This window comes from Manis pentadactyla, chromosome 2, assembly GCF_030020395.1.
Source record: "Manis pentadactyla isolate mManPen7 chromosome 2, mManPen7.hap1, whole genome shotgun sequence".
Classification (NCBI taxonomy): Eukaryota; Metazoa; Chordata; class Mammalia; order Pholidota; family Manidae; genus Manis; species Manis pentadactyla.
The window spans coordinates 215,371,970-215,393,309 of NC_080020.1; the positions used below are offsets into that span (position 1 = coordinate 215,371,970).

Here is a 21,340-nt window from a genome sequence, read left to right on the forward strand (position 1 = left end):
CTGACTCTGCCCCTGGGCGCATCACCCTGTGTTCCTCTCACCTGTGTTCTGTCCCATCTGACTCTTCTGCTAGGATCCAGTACCATTACCATAGTCATCCCTGAATCCCTAGCACCTGGTGCTAGAAGGAGTTGAGTACATGTTCACTGAACACATTTTATACTATGAGCTACTGAAATAGGTACTAGTCAGGACAGCGGAAATTTAAAAATGGGATCTGGCTTAGGTTTCTCAAGGGTCCACTGGCTCAACTAAGGTGTGCTATGTTTTGGCAGGGTGGAATTGCTGTCATTTTATAGATGAGGAAACTGCGGTTCAGCAAAGCTCAGTGCCTTGCCTAGGGAAAGTTCATGGGCTTTTTTCCTAAAGATGCACAGGTCTATAGGAGGCCTCATGAAACTACCTCCTTTAGGAGAGAGCTTCCAAAGGGCATAGGGAGGAGGTGAGGTTTTTTCTGTTGAGCTCCACCAAGTCTTACAAAGATCACTGGATGACCCCATGGATGGAACATGCTGGTCAATCTAGTTTTTTAAAGCAGAGACATTAAACTTACCTGGTTTTTAAAAATGTTAGACATTCACTTGTATTCAAAAAGGAATATATTAAAATAGTCTTTGATTGAATATGTCCAGATAAAAGTAAAATAGGAGAGCAGGAACTGAAGAAGGGAAGAGGGAGAAGGAAATAGAACATAAATAGAAAACAAAAAAGAAAGCCAAGTAGCAAGGAAACATCCGGAAGGAGGCTCTTGTGATGTCGTGCTGGTCACTTGGACAAGATAGAATCCAAAGAGAGCTCTTGTTAGCACACTGGGAAAATTTAGTTTTGCTCTTTTAAAACCTTTGGACTCTGTTCCAAATAGGTCACCAGGCTCACCTGTCAACCTTCACTGGGCATCCTATTGTACACAGGACATTGTGCAAGCCTCTGGGAATGCAAAGATGGGGGACCTCAGGGCCTCTCAGTCCAGGAGAGAGGAAAATGGAGCAGCCCAGTGGAGCAGTGAGAAGGGTGGTGCAGCACAGGCAAGGACCCTAAACTAGCCTGGGTGGGTGCGGGTACAGGGTCACTTCCAGGAATAGGCACCAGTTGGGCTGAGCCTGCCCCCAGGGTCCCCTTCCCTATGAGCCCCATCTAGGGCAAGTCACTGGAAGAGAGGACAGTTCCCAGACATCCTTTCTCCCACCCCAGCAGCTGATCAGAGCAGTTCAGCACCCCCAGCCTTCTCCACCACCTTCATCCCCAGCCCTAGGATGGGGCTAGGTCGGTGCCCTGGACCCTAAGCACTGCTCTTGCAGAAGGTAAGCATCTGAGGCCTTCACCGTCAGGCATATCCGATCATGCCCAGACTGGCTCCTGCACTCTGCTCAAAGAGCACCCCACCTTCGCAGGTCCAGTGATCGTAGAGCAAGGGGTCAGGACCCCACCTCATGGAGAACGATCTCCGTTAGAGCAGGTGGGTGGAGTACATTCCCTTCTTCTCTTAGCGCTTCCATTTCTGACATCAGCCACCAGACACAGCCTTGATGTCTAGTAGATCCAGATTTTCCTGCTAGGGGTCCCTGGGTTGGAAGTTCTACATGGTATGATATGACTCTGAGCATGCCAGAGCAGCCAGGCCAGGTTCCCTGAGCCTCAGGGACACGAACAGCCTTATTGGCCAACTGAACTGTGGTGGAGGCAGCATGGATCACTCCAAAACACCAGAGCAACAGTCCTGCTTCTTGTGCACACAGATCATCAAGTTCCTTCTCCCTTGTTTGTGGTGGGGGTTGTCAGACCTTTCCACACTCATGCCCACTCCCATCTGCCCACTCCTGGTGACAGAAGAGCTCGCCTAGCAGGATGTGGCAAAGCTCTGCAGAAAGGTGGGCAGGAGCTGAGAGAAGACACCTGAAGCCAGGCAGGGCTTTATCTGGGAGCAGGTGGCTGCTGAATAATGAATTCCGACTCTGTCTGCACTCCCAGGCTGCACGCTGGGTGCACAACACACACACACACAGATAAACACACACTGGACTGACAACTTGGAGGAGCGGGGGACTGGCAGGGCTGCGAGTCTCTGAGTTTCTGTGAGTCGCTGGAGGGAGCAGCTCAGCTCAGTTGCCTGGTCTCTGTGGGCAGCAAGTACTGGAGGGGGCGCGGAGTGGGGAGGAGGCGACAGCGGCAGAGAGGAGGGAGTGTGTGAGCCACATTCCCCCAGTTCGCTCCTTCCGAGCTGCTCTGGTCTGGCAGCACCCAGGCTCACCGCAACAGCATGGCCCTGCTCGTCCATCTCAAGACAGTCTCAGAGCTGCGGGGCCGCTGCGACCGGATCGCCAAAGTGACTTTCCGAGGTAGGTAAGGAAGCCCCTGCCTTAGGGGCACCCCAGCTCTGGGCTGATGGGGATAGAGCAAGGCAGGGAGAAAGGGTGGGAAAAGTTCCAGCAGGGTTGGGGTAATGAGGCTTTTCAGGGCAGCCATCTACCCCTGGCCTGATGGACCACTGTGATTTCTTGAAATCAGGGTCCCCCGTGTTTGCATGTCTGCATCTCTGTCTGCCTCCCTCTGCACTTGCCAATGTGCCAGAGCCCTGGTGGGGTGCACAACTCTCTGCCTGCATGGCATCCTGGGGAGGCAGAAGTGGTGACTTCACCCTTGGGCTCAGGGGGACACAGGGCTGAGGGGCCCGGCCCTGCAGAGCCTTCCTGGGCCCCCACCCCTCTTCCACTTCCTCCCACAGGTTAGTTTCCTGGGGCAGAGGGTGCATTTGGGGTCTGCAGCCTGGAAGACATAGGGTGGCTTCTAGAAACCAGGCAGCCCAGGGCTCTCTGGGCCTTGCATGGTGGGGAGACCGTTGGCTTCTCACAAATTTACCTGTGGGTGGGGATCCTGCAAGCCTCCCGCTTCTCCATTCTCTTCCTATCCTCTTTTCCACTCATGCAACCAGCAACCATTTGCTATGATCTACGTGGCAAGGCTGGGGTCTGAGCATGACCCAGGCCCTGCGCTCGAGGAGCCCACATCTGGCAGGGCAGGAGGAGCCATGGGCAGATGTGTAGGACAGGTATGTGACAGGACAGCAATGGGGACAAGCCAGCTTGCAAGCAGCACCCTGACCCAGGCTTGGGACAAGATGGTTCAAGGGAGGTTCCCAAAAGGAGGTGACACCTTAGCTGAAACCCAAGGGACCAGCAGGAGGGAGCAAGGTGAGGAGGTGAAGACAGAGCAGGCAGAGGAGACAGGATGCCCAGACCTGGTGGAGGCGGTGGGAGTGGGAGCAGATGGAGGCTCCGTGAGCCTGGAGCCCAACGGTGCAAGACCTGAGGCGGAACAGACAGGCAGAGCAAAGGGAGTGGTCCGCCTTCGCCCAGCGAAGGTTTTCAGCAGGAAAAAGCAAGCCCAGGCTTACCTCTGCTTTTTACCCACCCTCCTCTGCCTCTGCCTGGCTATAGCCCAGCGCTCTGGGCCAGGCACATCTCTGGCAGCCTTCCCCAAAGGCCAGGGTGCTCCTCACTAGACATGGCCCTTTCTCCCAGAGAGGGGTCTGAGGCTCGGGGGTGGGGGCAAAGCTGAGAAAAGCCCACCACCAGAACAAAGTGTGCATCAGGGCCCAGGCTGGGCACTATCTGCAGCTTCATCAGGAGGGAGAGGTGAGACCACAGGGCAGCCTTCCCTGGACTCTCCATAGAGGCCCCAGGTACCCACATCACCCCCTCACTGGGCCAGCTGCAGCCTGTCATGCATAGGTGGGGGCAACAGTGGGGGGGATCACAGTGTGTCTGCTGACAGGAGGGAGAGGAAGGGGGGCTAGGCTGCTGTTGCCTCCCACGCCAGCCCAGTGACTGCTTTCTCTACAGCACCCTGGATCTCCACCTGCCGCTTGCCGGCTCCTACTGGCTTCAGAAAAAACAAGTGTGTCCTTTCATCTGTGAAACGTATCCGTGTCCGCGTCTTGCATAGACTGTATAGTATTTGGCTATTTAGTGACACGTTGCTATGCTGTTACAGTTGTGACAGCATAGTCCCAGGCTGCACAACCAGTCCCATTTGTGGGCAAAGAAACTAAGGCCTGGTTGTAAAGGGATCTGCATGGCATTAGTGGAGGGGCTGAGGCCCAGTGGCCCCAGCTCATAAGACCTCACTCCCAGCCCTGGTTGCCCAATGCATCGATCTCCTGGTCAAGGCAGGGTGAGCCCCCTGTCTACCTGATACCAACCCTTTTCTTTGAAGAGGGGGGCTGTCCCTCTTTGCAACTCATGTTCTCTGGACTGCGTGGAGAAATCCACTTCCAAGCTCTGTATCTGCAGCAGGTGGCCACAGGCGGAACTCCGGCACACAGGGCTTGGCAGCAGGACCAGGCAGATGGCAAGCAGTTTCCAGAAAGAGGCCTTTGTAACAACCAGAGATGCCTCAGCCACTCACCTGTTGCAAGCCAGCAGCTGACAACCATAGACACCCCAATAAACCAATGCTAACAACTCCAAGGAAAACAGTGCACTCTAGAATGTTCCACAAGATTTTTTGGCACACAAAACAACTGGCATCCAAGCAAACAGCTACAGGGAGAAATGAAAAACTGGTGAACAGTCAGAGCGAGATGCTAGCCTGAGCTCCCCTGATCCCTTTAGTGAAGCTCAGTGTCAGACTGGGTGAGGGAGCCCTAGGTGATTTGTGCCCACTGGCAGTAGCTCAGGTGGACCAGATGATCTGATTGAAATAGAACTTGAGTTTCTGTGCTGTGCCACCCAAGATACCTAGGAAAGCCCTATAATGCTGTGGTGGAGAAAGTTCTAGATATGGGGTCAGAAGCCCTGGGCCTACCTGGGTTCTGCTATTTACTTTGCCTCTCTGACCCTCGGTTTTCTCATCTGTTAAAATGGGCATGATGATAACACCCACCTCACCAGGTTGCTTCAGTGAAACAACAGGTATCAAAGAATTTGAAGAAAGAGCTTTCAAATGACTGATGCGTTTGTGAATGGCCATTCCAGTTCTCCTTGGGGCAGCTGCGGGCTCCTGAGTCACCTTCTCTCCAGCCCAACTCCCTTCTCCTGTCAGCCAGGAGCAAGTAGAGAGGGCTCCACATGAGATATAAAGGGAACAGAAGAGCACAGCTGAGGGGCTCCCACCTATGCCAGGACAGGCAAATTGGGCCTTGGCCTCTGCGCTGTCCAGGCCCTGGCTAGGATGTTCCACAGGGACCTGGGCCTAGAGCAGACCTCCCTGAGACCCCTGCTCCCGTGTGGACTGTGCATGCAGCAACCTTGTCCCTGGCCACCCCTCCTTCCCTGTCACCCCAGGTCAGCCGGCCACCCCACTCTCAGGCTCACCCAGTGCTCACCACCCAGCTCTGTTTCTAGCTCTTAGTTCTTACCGCCCAATAGCTGTTCTGAACCTGATCCTGCTCTTATTCATTCCCTCTCTGATGGTGCTGATATTTAGGGACAAAGAGGACCCTGGTGGTGAGGAAGACACAGCCCCTGCCCTACAATAGTTGCAGTCCATTGGGTCAGATGGGAGACACCAGAAGCCCTGGACCTCAGTCCCAGTCATGCCCGCAGGCTGCAGGGCCTCAGAGCCTTCCCATGAATGAGACAAGACAACGGTCCCCATCTTACACAGAGGCCTGCAGCCACAATCAGGAGTGGCTGTCTGGGAAGGAGCCATCTTGGCCAAAGGTCTCTACTCAATGAGACAGAGTATTAGCTTAGGGTTTGTCCCTTTTCAACTCCTAAAATAACTCTTAGCATCAATCAGAGCCATAGAATGCAAGGTAGGAGGGCCTTGAAGTTCCTGTAGTCCAACCTTCTGTCCCATCCAAACCTGGGGTACCTGGGCTATTGGGGAACCAAATGACACCCTATCTGACGCCATCCCTGGGATCTGCCTTTACTCTTCATCCCTGAGCTTTCTTGCCAAAATACTGGGTTTGGGGACTTGATGTCTGAGGTGGCTGATGTCTGCAGGCTGGATCTGATCTCCATGCACTCCACCTGAAGTAGTAATTGGCACAAAGGTTTGCTTTATCAAGGCTTGCCCCTTGACCCAGTTGATTTTTCCTCCTGACCCTTCTCCCCACCCCACACCCTTGTATCCTACTTCACTGACCTTCGTCCCATTCCCCAAAGATGCCAAATCCTATATATCTCCAGGCCTTGAGACCTAGTGCTTCCTCTGCCTGGAATGACCCCCCACCCTTCACCTGGAGAGCTCCTGTTAATTCTGTTCATCTCGTAAGGCCCAGCTCATATGTCACCTCCTCTGTGAAGCCTTCCCACTCCCTTGCAGAACATATGCCTCCCACAGCTCAGCTAGGGCACTTTGTACTTAAGAAACTGCCCCAGTTCTGTTTGCTGCACTAACTTCCCAGTGCCTTCAAGACAGGGATTGATTTTAGGTATCCTCATAAAGCTCCATGCTGAGCACTGGGCCAGTCATCAAAATGCATAGGAAACAGCTTCTATTTTTGAGGAAGTCATTCGTTAGGGGGTTTAAATTATTCTTCCCCTATGGTACTGCCATCCTTTGACTCAGTTTCCTCAACTGTGAACCCCACCACCACAATCACGCAGCTTTCTAGCCAAGGGGGATCACAGAGTCAAGAGCAACAGGAACCAAGAATCAAGAACCCTGGCCCATGCTGCTTCCATCAATGTCCCAGCCAGGAAATCTGCCAGGGCCTCATCCTATAGCAAATGTTGGGGAGTCCAGCTGGGCCCAGTCAGGAACAAAAGGAGCTGCATGTGGCCTCAGCCCTTCACCTCAGGTGCTCTTTCTGAGCATTGCTACCTAGCATGGGGCCAGGGGGTAACTGAGGCCCCAGCCTGGCCACCGCAGACAAGATTCCCCCTACTTTTGGCTGCAGGACCACCTTGAGCTCTAAATTAAATTTATTTCCTCCATTAGAATGGGGGAGCCCTCCCTCTTGATGATAAATATTACTTCTATCTGGAGGCCTCTCTGCCTCCCTGGTGAAGGAAGCAGAGTATCCCCTGCACCCAGCCCTGAGCTGCTCCTGGGCTGCCTGGGCCCGCAAGTACGCTCAGGCCCAGCCCAGCACCTCCTCTCTGGGAGGACGTGGAGTGGGTGTTGCCCTCGCTAACGGGGTGGGCCTTGCCCCCCACTGAAGGCGGCCCATAGAGGGACCTTTAGGTCAGCCTCTGCAGCCACCGGTTGCTGTGGATGCAGCTCTGTGCTTTTGCTGTCCACCTGAGGGATGTGCCCCTGATCCTGCATCCTCCACTCTTCCCGGAACATCAGGCCCCTCACTCCCTGGAGTAGAGAGGGATCTTCTCTGCTTAAAGTCCCCTCCTCCCACCCAGAGCAAGCCAATGCAGGCCTCAGAGAGCAGGCAGAGTGCTGAAAATTCCCCAGGCTTCTCCAGCTTTGATGAGACGAGTGTGTTTTTATGATATGGAAATAACTATAAAACTCTTCTGTTACAAAGGAAAGTGCTGCTGGAAATATGCTCAAGAATACACTTGCAAATAAATCCCCTGAGTTGAAAAGCCTTGGTTATCTTACCCACCTTTATTGATAATATAAAAGCTACATTCCTCCCACCTACTCCCACTTCTGGGTCTGATCCTTTTGTTATTATTAACTTTTTATAATGGAAAAATCTCAAATATGAGCAAGAGTAGGGAGAATAATAAAATGGCCCCCAAGTTAATGCAGTCGTAACAACCATCTGTTCATGGTCAATCTTACTGCACTCATACACCATCGTACCCCCCCATCCCAAATTATTGCAAATCCCAACACCATATCTTTTCATCTGTAAGTATTCACTACACAGCTATGAAAGAGACAAAGACTCAAAAAAAAAAACCCACATGTTCTATCACTCCTAAAAAATAATTCCTTAATACTATCAAATATTCAATCTGTGATCAAATATCTGGTTGTCTCATCAATGCCTTAAGTTTTTTCCAATTCATTTTAATGTGTTCTGTAAATAAGTATTTAACCATTTGTTCACTCATTCTTTCATTCATTGAGGCAATGATATCCACTCAGGGCCAGTTCTGTGCCAAGAACTATTCTAGGCACTGGGGTGACAGCAATAAATGAGACAGACATGGTCCTTGCCCTCCAGGGGAAGACAGTCAATGCACACGTCACTGTGAGCATGATGCATATTCTGGAAAGGGAGGTACAGGTGCAGGGCAGCCCACGCAGACCAGGAGGTCTGGAAGCCGCCCTGAGAGGATGAGTTGGAACTCTTAGGAAAAGACTGTGGAAGGATACATGTGGAGGGAGGCGGGACCAGCAGCTCAGAGATAGTCGCCCAGGCACCAACAAGGTGAAGCTGGAGAAGTGCAGAGGGCCCAGGGAGATTCTCCTGAGAGTGGTGGGCTGGTTTAAGAGCCCACCTTGAAAGAGGATAGCATTTTAGCAAGGACAAAACACACAGAAGGCCCATTCCAGGCAGAGGGGTTAATATCGATACTGCTAGGTTGTGTGGAGTTGTGTCAAGGGTTTGGGCAGCGGGAGTGCTTGCTGGGAGTAGCGTGGAAGGGAGGCTGGGGCCCAAACACAGAGGGGCTTCAGTGCCACACTGTGGAGTTTGAACTTTGCTTTGTAAGTGAACGGGAGTCCCCAAAGCTGTTAGCAGAAGGATGGGATGGGAAGATCTGGTTTGGGGAAGGACACTCCGGAGGTCAGGACTGCAGGCCAGTAGCCCAGGGAGAAAGCTGGGAAGCTGGGGCAATGGTGAGTGGTCTGGGCAAAGGGCTGTACCTCCAGGGCAGGTGGGGGTGGGGGCTGTGGGTTTGGAGAGAAGGAGTGACAGCAGTTCAGAGCGGGGGTGGCAGCTCTGGGACTGGGAATGAGTGAGAGGGCAGGACGAGGGTGCCTCTGTACTTAGGTGGACCACGAAGCCACTGTTGGCCCTGGGGAGCACCAGAGGAAGAGCAGGTGTGTGGGGAGGGCACAAAGAGGATGGGCTTGCCTGTAGGTCATTCTAGTGAAAAGGTCCCCTGGAAGCCAGAAATCTGGCTCAGTTCTGTGAGTACCCAGGAACGTCATTGGAGCCCTTTGCTTTGGGAGTCCTGGTGGTGAATGACTGTCTTGGAGAAGATAGCTATGCCTGAGTTCTTACAAGGCTGCTTTGAAATTAAATGACAAAGGTGATAGATATGAAAGACTCTACAAACTGCAAAGTGTTGTGTAAATGTAAGGATTATGCTAATTATCCCAGGGCTCCTGGTGCTGCAGCCTTCTAGAGAGACCGAAATGGGGTAGATTGTGACCCTGGAGACCTCAAGGACCTAAGAATTTGTGGGGCAAAGCCTTAGTTGATCCTCCTTTGGACTCTTGCCAGTTGCTAACATCCCATATTCTGCCAGACTTGGAGATGAGAGGGTAAAAACACTTGCAACCATCACCGTCCAGGTAGGCTCCTCCAGGGCAGCATCTTGGCTGGTCCCCCGGGGCCAGCATAGTGCTTTGCACAAAACAGACCTGAAATAGAAGTGACAGGAAGGAGCATGGCCTGCAGGTGAGGCAGGAGCATCCATGCAGTTAGCAACAGGGTCCACCCTGCAGCCCCGATCCAGGCAGCACCAGGCAGTGATTCATTTCTCTCACTGATAGTTCCAGAAGCATCTCCTGAGACAGAGAATATCATGTGGCCATTTTTACCTTCTTCCCCTTGTCTGCTTCCTGCCTGGTCTGGTTCACTCACTAGGCACTGTCTCAACAGTCTTTGTTTCTTTTATTTTTTCTTAACAGAAGGGCTCATCAGTTTAGTTGGAGGTCAGTTTTCACTCACTGGCTTATTTTTTTGTTAACTAAAGTTTAAGATAAAATCAGGACTGCAGTTTTAACAGTATTTTTACCCCTTTAAGGATGTAAGAAGAGTTGCCCTTCCATCATGCCTCATTTTATTTCCAGTGCCTGGCACAGAGCTGGTACTCTTCATGTCTTGTGGATCACTAGGACCACAAGCTCCTCTGTCTGTCACAATAGTGGGGGAACCTGAGACCACGCAGTTGCTGAGTGGGAAGCTGGTGCAGTCCTAGGCTCAAGGGAAAGCACCACACTCTTCTTCCTCTGCCTCGGTGCCCGGGTCTGAAAAATGGGTACCAGAGCCATCAGTTAGTTACATGGCAAAGTCAAAGTTCGCACACCTGGAAGGAAGTACAGGTTTGAGCTGAGCCAGAGAGATGGGTTTTAAAACCCCTGCCCTGTCCCTACCTCTCAGAGAAATGCCTGAGTTTCTACTGCTTGCACCTGGATGTTAACAGTGGGGTGGGGTGGGGGAAGGGGAATAAATGAGTGTCATTAGAATAATACTTGAATAAGGTTTGTGGAAAATAAATGCTAGAAGTAGATGGGGCTCCCATCTAGCTGAGAAATGAGGGGAAGAAAAGGGGCAACCTTCCCAACAGGAGGCCCAGGTTCTCTATATAACCCAGTCTGGCTCTCTGAGTTGCTGGTGATTTTCAGAGAGCACCCTATTCAGGCCAGTTCAGGAAGAGCTGCCTTCCTGGGCAGCTTTCTTTCAACTGAATTTCTTCATTCAACTGTACCAGCAGCTGTCACTGTGAAATTATGTGTTCCTCATAGGGGAAAACATGTGATTACAAGAGATAATCACAAACAACTAGACAAAATCATTAGGACTATAGATGATTTGACACCACCAACAGCATTTCTAGAACATTTCACTCCAAAACTGAAAAACACACACTCTTCCCAAATGCACATGGAACACTCATCAAGATAGGCCATAGGTCAATCCAAAAAACTGACATCTTATAGAGAAGGTTCTCTGATCTCACTGGAATTCAATTAGAAATTAATAACAAGAGATCCTAAAGAACTCCAAATATTTGGAAATTAAACAATACTCTCCTAAATAACCTGTGGTCAAAGAAGAAAACAAAAGAGAAATTATAAAACATTTCTAACTGTGCAATAATGAAAGAAAATACAACATATCAGCATTTATAGTTTTAATTGCAGCAGAAAAGAAAAACTCTAAAATCAATCATCTAGGTTTCTGCCTTAAGAAGCTACTAAAAGAAGAGCAAATTAAACTCATCTTGAAAATATTATGCCAAGTGAAATAAGCCAGACACAAAAGACCACACACATATCACATGATTCCACTTACATGAAATACACAGAAAAGACAAAACCATAGAGAAAAAAGTAGATTAGTTGTTGTTAGGGGCCAGAAGGAGATAATGGAGAGTGAATGCTAATGGGTGTGTGTTTCTTCTGGGGTGATCTAGATATTCTTGAATTAGATAGTGGTGAAGTTTGTCCAACCTTGAAAATATACTGAAAATCACTGAATTGTACACTTTAAACAAGTGAATTTTATGGTATGTGAATTATATTTGAATAAATAAAAATTAAACAACTTCAAAAAAAATTAAATCCAAGGGGAATAAAAAGAAGGGTATAGAAAACAACAGAGAAAATTAACAAAGCCAAAAGTTGCTTTGCTAAAAACAATTAATAAAATAGGTAAACGGTAGCAATAATGATCAAGAAAACACAAATTACCAGTATCAGGAATGAAAGAGGGAATATTATTATATTAAAAGAAAAAATAAGGAATTATTATGAATAACTTCATCTCAATAAGTTTCTATAACTCAGATGAAACAGACAAATCCTTTGAGAAACAATTTACCAAAACTGACACAAAAAGAAATGGAAAGTCTGAAAAACCCACTATCAAGGAAATCAGTTTGTAATAATGGTGATGATGACAATGATAAATTGCTTTCTCATAAAAAAAACTTTAGGTCTAGATAGGTTCACTGGTGAATTCTAGAAAATATCTAAAGAAGAAATAATATTAATCTTCCACAAACTTTCAGAAAACAGGGAAGGAAGAAACTTCATAACTTATTTTATGACACCAAAACCTGATAAACACCTTACACAAAAAGAAAATTAGAGCCCAATCTCCCTCATAAACAAAGCTGTAAAAATCCTTAATGAAATATGAGTCAATTGCATAGCAATATATAACAGGGAGAATATCATGACAAGTGATTTTTATCCCAGGAATACAAGGTTAGTTTAAGATTAGAAAATCAAAGTATTTACTACATCGTATAAGAGAAAAACCACCAACAGATACAGAAAAAGCATTTGACAAAATTCAACACCCACTCATGATAAGAACTCTCAGCCAACTAGGAATAGAGGAGAACTTCTTTTAAAGGGCAACTACAGAAACATCTAGCTAATATCATACTTAATTTTGAAATATTAAACATTAAGATCATGAGCAAGGCAAGGATGTCCATTCTCACCACTTGTATTCAACATTGTACTAGAGTTCTAGCCAGTGCAATAAGGCAAAGGGGAAAAAAACAACATCAATTCATACAGATTGGAAAGAGAAAGTCAAACTGTGGTTTTTTATGAAGAACCTGACTGATTATATAGACAATCCTAAGAAGTCTACAAAGAAAGCTACCATAATTAATGAGTGAATTTAGCAAGGTTTTAGGATAAAGTTTAATAGACAAAAAAAAAATCCTGTATTTCTACAGAAATAAGCCAAATGGAAAATAGGAATTGAAAAGCAATTACTTCTACAATAGCATAAAAACATAAAATGTTTACAAATAAGTTTCATCAGAGATATGAAAGACCTCCACACTAAAAACAAAGAAAAAATACTGAGAGAACTAAAAGAAACTCAAACATATAGAAAATACGTTATGTTTATGGATTGGAAGACTCAGAATTCTTAAAAATGCCAATTCTGTACAAATCTGTAGGCTAAGCACAATCCTAATAAAAGTCACAACAGGCTATTTTGCAATTATTTTAAAATTGATGTGGACATGAAAGAATCTAGAATAAAAACAACTTTGAAAATGGAGCAGAAAGTGGGGAATTCACACTATTCGAATTCAAGACTTACTATAAAGTTATAGGAACTAAGACAATGTGGCATTAGCCTAAGTGTGTGTGTGTGTGTGTATATATATATATATATTCTTATAAATATATCAGAAATTATCTAGCTAATATCATCCAGAAAGCATTCCCATACATAAAGTGTTAACTGATTTTCAATCACGATGTTAGAGATCTAGAAGAAGTAGGTATCTATAAGGGAAAAAAAAAAGAATATCAAACTCCTACTTCATACTACCCATAAAAATTAATTCAACATAGATCATTAACTAAATGTTTTTTAAAAAATCTATAAGCTTCTAGGAGAAAATAGAGAATATCTTTGCTGTGTTCTTGGGTTAGGCAAAGATTTCTTAAAGAAAACAGAAAACCACTAAACATGAGAAATAAATATCACCCCAAAATTGATAAATTGGATCTCTTAAAAATTTAAAACTTGTACTCATCAAAAAACACATTTAAGAACATGAGAAAGCATCAGATGAAAATATTTACTATACATGTAAGGACCAGCAGCCAGAAAATATGAAGAACCCCTACTAATCCATAACAAAAAGACAAATGACCAAATTTTTTAAATAGGCAAAAGACTAGAATGAACACTTCATAAAATAAGGTAGACAAAAGGCCAATAGACGAGTGAAAATGTGATCAACATCATTAGTCATCAGAGAAATGAAAATCAATACCACAATAAGATACGATTTCCCATGCACTAAAATGTAAGGCCTGTCTCTTTTTCTGGACACAGGGGTGCCTGGGCCCTGCTTCCTGGCGCTCATGGGCAGAGCTGGCCTTCAGAAAGGAACAGGCTGATCTGAACCAGAGAGGCAGTGGCGGGGTGGGAGGGTGATGAAAACAGCAGGGCCACCACTGTGGAGCTGCTGTGGAGGGACAGGGGAGAGCAGAATGTGGGGACGTCACGGCATTGCGGCGATTGCCAGGCTGCCCTCCACACAGTGCATCCCAGGCAATACGGATGATGAGGTTTTGCTGATTTTAAATAATGCAAGGAAATAACAGTGATGGAAAATAATAGTCACTTTATTTGTCAGCTCACACGGGAAAAGAATGATGGCAGGTGCCAGTACAGGCCAGAGGGTTAGGTCCTGAGGACCTTCTCCTTCCCTTTAGATGGCACATGACCCCTCCTCTGCCCTCTCAGGGCCCCAGGTGTTCCTTCAGTGGGCCGCTCCTTGAGGGGAGACCTTTCCACTCCGCCTTCCCTGTCAGAGCCCGCCGCCCTGTGCCCTGCTCCTTCGGGGCCTGTCTCTCCTCCACACTTTCAAACATTTGCTCCCACTGGTCTCTCTGCTTGGCTGTCCCTCCCTCCCTTCTCCCCATGGCTCTAGCAACCTGAACTGTCTGGAAGAGGCCGGTGCTCGGTGCAGATGGAACATTCGTACCCTTAGTCCCATCCCATGACAGGCTAGCACGCCATCCTGCACACCAGACAAGAGCTGAGCTCACCTTCGTCCCGGACAACAGCTGCAGCATGGGTATTATTAAATGTCGAATGATGTACAAGTTCCTTCTACTAAGCTTTGGACTCTTGAACCCCTCCATTGGGTATATTGGATGTCATGACACTTATTACAGTTGTGAGCATACAGTCTACTATCCCAACGTCATTTATTGACTTAAGGAGGAGTTCATTTCAAACCAAACTGCTCAGCTCTCCCATGAGCAGCTGCCTGCCTCTGAGGGAAGGAGGATGTCGTTCAGTTTTCCCCATCTAATCTCCTTTTCACTCTATCCATAAAAGCCTCTGCACTACAGGAAACAGGCTATTTTCCTTCTCTCAAGACTTATTTTCAATCTCTGTGGCAAGAAAGGTGATTGGATACTGGGAATTTAAATGGTTTTGTCTGAAAGCCATTTAAAGTGGAGCTACACAGTCAGTAAGATGGGTGTTGAGCAGAGTAGCTGTTAAGTGGAAATGAACTTGAAATGAGAGACAGGGCTAGTAATCCCCACTGAACTTGGAAGGTATGACAGTGGTCCCCCAGCTTTGTGCTAATGAATAGAATGCCCCACGGGAATGACCGCTGGCCCTGTTTGTATAAATGCTCCTAAAAAGTGGCTTTTCAAAAGAGCTTAAGGACATTGTTTTCTTAGTAAATTGCCCATTCCACTGTTTCTGTACCATCGATTTGATTTGTTTCAGCCAATCTTTTTTTTATATCAAAAGGTAAAATTTAGCTCATCCTGTTTGACAATATTCACCACATTTAAATCCTTAGGGCCCGAGGCAATAGGGTTTTATTGCATTTGAAAACAGCCCTGCTGCATAAAGTCTGCAATGGCTAAGTTTGTTGTATTTTATATCCTCTCTAATAAGGCTATAGGACATATGCAAGCAGGGAAGGCTTGAGCATCGGTGGCTTCACGCTCCTTTGAACACGGCACCATCGTGGACGGTGCCTCCCCACGGCCCCTCCCCTGGCTGCTCGGTTTTCATTTTGAGAAACCTTTGAACACAGCCATATCCAGGTTCATTACCATCTTCTGGAATGAAAAGGCCTTTGGTTATTTAGAACAGCAGGTCCTTGGGGAAGCCCCAGTGCGCAAATATGCTCACCTGATTCTCAATTTATACTGTGTGTTTCCTGTGGGAAAAATTACAAGAAGCTCAGGCACCAGCTCTCATGTTTGTTTGCCTCCTCCCCTGGCTGCCTTGGGGTTTGTTGTTAAGATTTTTCTTTTGGTTTTTTGCTTTGTTTTTATCCCTGGCTAGTGCTAAAGCACCTTGCTCTCCCATCTGTCTACTTCAATCTATTTTCTGTGTATATAGCTTTTGCTTTTATAGCTTCTTCCTCATTATCTTGGATGCAGCCTCTCCCCACATGCTCCCACCCTCCAAATACACACACACACACACACACACACACACACACACCCTTTCCCTCCTGAAACCACCCACCTTGCCTGTGACATCAAACCCCTGGCCTCCTCTTTGTCGGGGGTAGGGGGGAGCTCTGTGCTGAGCTAGGACGGGCTCACAAGTTCTGAAAACCTGCAGGCCGTGGAGATCTCTGTACCACAGGTGAGGCCACGAGGCCAGAGAACAGTGGTTCCCCCGGGCATGAGCCTCCTCGCAGTGGAGGGTCAGAGGGGCCCCCTCCATCCCATCCTGGCTGCCTCTGGTCGTGCCAAGTCTCCGGTTTTCCTGTCGGGAGGAGACTGCTGTGTGTTCCCCTCAGCCAAGTCATCTCATGGGTCTGCAGCCTGCCCCAGTGACAACCCAAGCTAACCCTCAGAATGGCACTGAGTTCAACCTGAATATAGCCCTTCAATGAAATGCCCGCTGGTTACATTGGTGGGGATTCAAAAGTATTTTTCATTCAATTACAAAAGTAAAGTATGGTCGTTGAAAAAATTTCAAACTCAAGTGTATACACTGAAAGATTAAAGCATGATGCTTTGAATATCTTCTTACTCCCCTTCCCAGAGATAACCAGCTTTAATATTTGAGGTCTTGGTCTATTCACACATAAAATAACTGGGTTGGGGTTTGGGAGGGATTTTTTTGGAAACAGAATCCTACTATGTATGTTTTGGGGTTTTTTTGGTATGCAATTGACAGAAAATAATAAATTAACCCTAAATAATAATTTCTTCTGAATCCATGCCATCTCTGGGTTTCTCCTTCCCATATGCTCCCCACAAAAGAAACAGTATGTATCCTTCGCTCTCTATAGCACTTCTTCACCTCACACGAAGGGGGCGTATTTCATATGGCATTGAACTGCTGACCTGTGCCTGCTGCCTGACCACCCCTACTAGACTGCCAGCTCCCTGAGGGCTGCATTTTACCCGCCCCTCTATTCCGAGTCCCCAGGAGGTAGGTAGCCCGGCACATTGCAGACTCCACTGAAGGTTTCTCAAAGTGAACCGACCTGGCCTGTGTGCCCCACACAGTGCCCGCCTCATCCCCTCAACCTGCCCTGTCCTGCCCTGATCATGGTTCTTGCAGCAACCTGGGCCAGTTCTGACTGGATGGGCTAGAAAAGCTCACAGCTTCACTCCTGCTCTGGTGGGTAGGGTATGAATGTGGGGTGGAGGCGTCTGGGAGAATGTGTGTCCACATCACACCATTACCTGTGCCCGTGGGGAAAAGAGGAGGTGCTGCATGGCAGAAACCCCCGAGGCTTTCCCCTCTAAGGCTGCCAGGAAAGTGAGTGCGGGAGTGGGGGGAAGGTAAAGGCCCTCAGCCTACGGCCTATGGCGGAAGAGGATCTGCGATGTGCCAGCTTACTTCAGGCCTCGTGCCTCGGGTGGGAGCTCCTGGGCCCAGCTGCAGACTCAGTCATGGGAGGGGGCTGGCTGGGTGCCCACCGCCCTGAGGCCAAGGCCTCTGCTCAGGGCAGCTGCAGGCCAGGGAAGGTAGCAGAGCTGAGGACACTGGAGAAAGGGGCCAAGACAGCTTCTGGGAAAGCAGCTTGGTGGGATGGAGTCTGTGGCTCCACTCCCTCTACCTCTGACCAGCCTGGGCCTTCTTGCTTGAATATCCCCCTTTGTAAAAAGGAGCTAATGGCCTTTGACCTGCCTGCCTCACAGGGTTGCTGAGGGGGTCTAAGACAATATGGGAACTTGCCTCATCTGGGAGAGTGCTGCCAAGATAGGAGGCCTCAGAGTTGACCACAAGTGTTGTGCAAATCCAAACGCTATGACGACCGGGAGGTCGGACCCAAGCTTGTGGTCCAAGAAAGCCCAGCTCTAAAATTTCCTTTCTCCCACCCAGGGCAATGCTTCTACTCCCGGGTCCTAGAGAACTGTGAGGATGTGGCTGACTTCGATGAGGTAGGTTGCCCCTGGGGGCAGCTCAAGCCCTGAGTCCAGAGGACAACAAGCACTCCCTGCTTCCTGGGGCTCACCGGCCCCAAGTTCTGGGGGGCTGGCTTGCACAGAACTCCCCGTTTCTGGTTTGCTTCCTGGGAGGAGGCAGTGGCAGGAGGGCGTGGGGGAGGCTTCCAACAAAGCCAGTCTCACAGGGACTTCAGCCCGTTCTCTCAAAGAGCTATTGGGGTACCTCTCCCTCAGTGTCTCCCTGGAAAGCTTTCTTTTCTTTTGAACCTGAGCCTCAGCAGGTTGAGTAAACCATTTGCCTTGTTTACAGCATATTATCTCGTTGGTCCTTACAAGGCCCGCTCCTGTTTCTACGTATGTATATATGTGTATGTATCACATTGCTTCTGATCTGCTGCACAGTACTCCACAGGCGTATCCAACACACATCAGGGTGAGCAACCATCCTCGTGTGCCTGGGACAGAGAGGGCTCCCGGGACACAGACTTTCAGGGCTAAAACTGGAAAAATCCCGATCAAACTACAATGAGTTGATCACCCTGCACATTTTACCTATCCACTCCCTCAGAGAGGAAGCCCCAGCTTGCTTCCAACTCCCCACCACCAGAAAGGCAATGCATATTCTTAGGCATGTCCCCTTTGGCCTTGTGGGAGCACATCGCTGAGATGTACATCAGGACCTGGAGTGGTTGGCCCACAGGGTGTGCATACACTTAACATGACCCAGCACTGCCGCGGTCTACCTACCACCAGCAGTGCATGGGGATTCCTGTTTCCCACATCCTCATCTGTGCCTGCATCTTTTCACCAGTCCAACAGTGGTACCCCCTTGTTGTTTTAAGGATACATTTAAAGTTTCTTCTTTCGTAAATTGCCTGTCCATGTTCTTTACCCTTTTTCCCTATCCATATAGCTATCTTTTTGTCACTGATTTGCAAGAGATCTTTGTACCTTCTAGATATCAACCCCTTGTTGAATTTCAGTATTGAAAATATCTTCTCTGTCTGCCATCTATCTATTAATTTTGTCTATGGTGTCCCTCAGGGACTAGAAGTTCTTAATCCTGGTCCATTTTCAAGTTTTGCTGAAGAAGTCTTTCCCCTCTTCTAGGCTACAAATATATCTTCCTACATTTTCTGATTTTATAGTTGTATAAAATTACCTTGTATGTGGTTTTAGATAGAGGTGCACTTTTTTCCCCACATAAGAAGCTACTCTTCCTAGCACAACTTGTTAGACAATCAGTCATGTTAAGGTCTATGTCTGCACCTTCTCTTCTATCCGTTTAGTCTGTGTGTTCTTGAACTTTACCACACTGTTAATTATTATGCCTTTTTTGTATGTCTTCATATCTGATGAGGCAAGTGCCCTCTCTTTACTGTTCTTTTTTAAAGTTTGACCTACTTGTGGACCTTTATTCTTGCAGATAAATTTTAAAGTAAGTTTATCAAGTCCTTCCAAAAATCAACTGGAATTTTGATTAAATTTCATTGAATTAGAAAATTAACTTAAGAAAACATCAGTTTTTTATAATATTAAATCATCTACTCATTCACCATCCTTTACTAGGATTTTTAAGTTTTCTACATGGAAGTCTTAGATGTTCTTGATTATTTCCTAGATGGTTTTGTTGTCCTCATGATGGTATCCTACTTTTATTACATTTTTAGTTGATGATTGCTGCATAGAGAAATGCTTTCCTTTCCTCTGTAAGTCCCACTTTTATCTGGCAAACTTGCTGAACTCTCTTATTAAGTTTCATAGTTTGTCTATTGATTCTGTTTTTTGTACATATATGATCATGTTATCTACAAAAAGAGCATGTTTTATTTCTTCCTTTCCAATCCTATCCATGTACTCCTTTAACTTTCCATTGAGCATTGGCCAAAATCTCTGGTTCTATGTTAAATAGTAATGGTGAGGGTGGGCATCCTTTCTGTGCTCCTAATATTAAAGGAAATAAATGTATCTAGAATTTTGTTATCAAATATAATTGTTGTATTAGGATCTTACTATTTAACCTTGTCTTACTAGTTTACTAAGAGTTTTTATTATAAAATGTTGTTGAACTGTATCAAAAGCTTTTTCTGCACAGAAACAATCATAATTTTGCTCCTTTAGTGTATTTCATAATATATTATTTTTAATACACTATTAGATGCAATTGGCAAGTGTTTCGATTTACAATTTATACATCTATGTTTGTATAATTTTCATAATTCAATAATACATAAAATGATGTGGAACAGCAAGCATAAAGTAGGGATTTATTCTTCCTTGACATTTTGGAAGAATCAAATGTAAAAACAGCTAAATCTGGATGGTTTGGGGAAGGAGCTCTTTGACTCCCTTTTCAATTTCTTTGTGTCTTCTTGCAAAAATCCAATTCTGGATTTTTATATTTTTCTAGGCATTTTTACATTCCATCTGTGTTTTCAAATTTATTGGCACATATTTGACTGTAATGTTTTTAAATCTTTATTTTTGTGCCTGTAATTATTTCCCCCTTTTTAGTCCATATTTCCCTTATTTATATCTTCTCTCTGTTTTTCTTGTTCAGTCTTGCTAAAGATCTGTTTCTCTTATTAATCTTTGTAGAGAACCAGCTTTCTGCTTCATTAATCTCCCCTGTTGTTCTTCTCCATTTCATTGATTTCTGCCCTTTTCTTAATTATTTCCCTCCTCTCTGTTTATTTTATTTTTCTCTGAGGCTTTTTTCCTAACTTCTTGGGTTGAGTGATAAGCCTATTGTTTTTAACTTTTCCTGTTTCTTAATAAATATATTTAAAGCTATAATTTTTACTCTATATCAGTTTTAAATTTATCCCACAAAATTTTATGTGTAGTGTTTTCATTATTATTGTGTTAAACATTTCTTATATTCCTTTATTTTCTTTTAAACCCAAGAGTTATAAAATAATATGTCATTTAGTTTCCAAATACATACTACATTTTGACTCCTTATTTTATTCATTTCTAGTTTTGCTGCATTATGATCAAAGAACAAAGTCTGTATGATATGGAATTTATTGGAATTTGTTGAGACTTCTATTATGGCCTCATTCGTGATCATAAATGCTCCCTTTGCTTAAAAGGAATGTGTTCATGGTAGGGTTTATATATAATAGCTCAAACTAAGCTCAAGCTCTTATTATGTAAGCTCAAGCTTATTAGCTGCATTACTCAGTTCTTCAAATTTTCTGCTTATTTTTCTCTGCTTGATCTTTCAGTTTCAAAAATAATTGCAATAAAATCTACTACTACAACTGTTGATTTATTCCCTCTGCAGTTCTTGTAAGCTGTTGCTTGAGGTGTTTTGAAACTGTATTACCAGTTGCCTATTAGAAACTGTATTTACAAGATCACCCTCTCAGAAAATTTTACATTATTTGCCTGCTTTATCTTTTCAAATCCTTTTATTTTCTTGGTATATCTTTTTCCATGTTCTCATTTTCAACATTTCTGTTTTTAAATTTGGTGGGTCTTCTTAGCGCATGTGGTATTAGATCTTATTTTCTTGCACAGTTGGAGAGTCTCTGTGTTTTGATCAGCTTTACCCATTTACATCTATTTATAATTGCTGTGATTATAGGGCTTCTTTCTACCACCATCTTATTTTATCTTTTCCATTTACTGTACTTTTTGTTTATTT

The 21,340-nt window shown here is 46.0% G+C and overlaps 1 protein-coding gene across 1 annotated transcript in view; it reads left to right on the forward strand.

The window, feature by feature from the left end:
* Positions 1–2,162: 2,162 nt before the first annotated feature.
* The window catches only part of OTOF (otoferlin), an 89,640-nt gene continuing 70,462 nt past the window's right edge, over positions 2,163–21,340 (forward strand). Inside the window, exons 1-2 of the mRNA XM_036903411.2 lie at positions 2,163–2,336; positions 17,624–17,682. Of these exons, the coding sequence (XP_036759306.2) occupies positions 2,258–2,336; positions 17,624–17,682 (138 nt within the window). The 5' untranslated portion in view covers positions 2,163–2,257. The remainder of the gene's footprint in view (positions 2,337–17,623; positions 17,683–21,340) is intronic.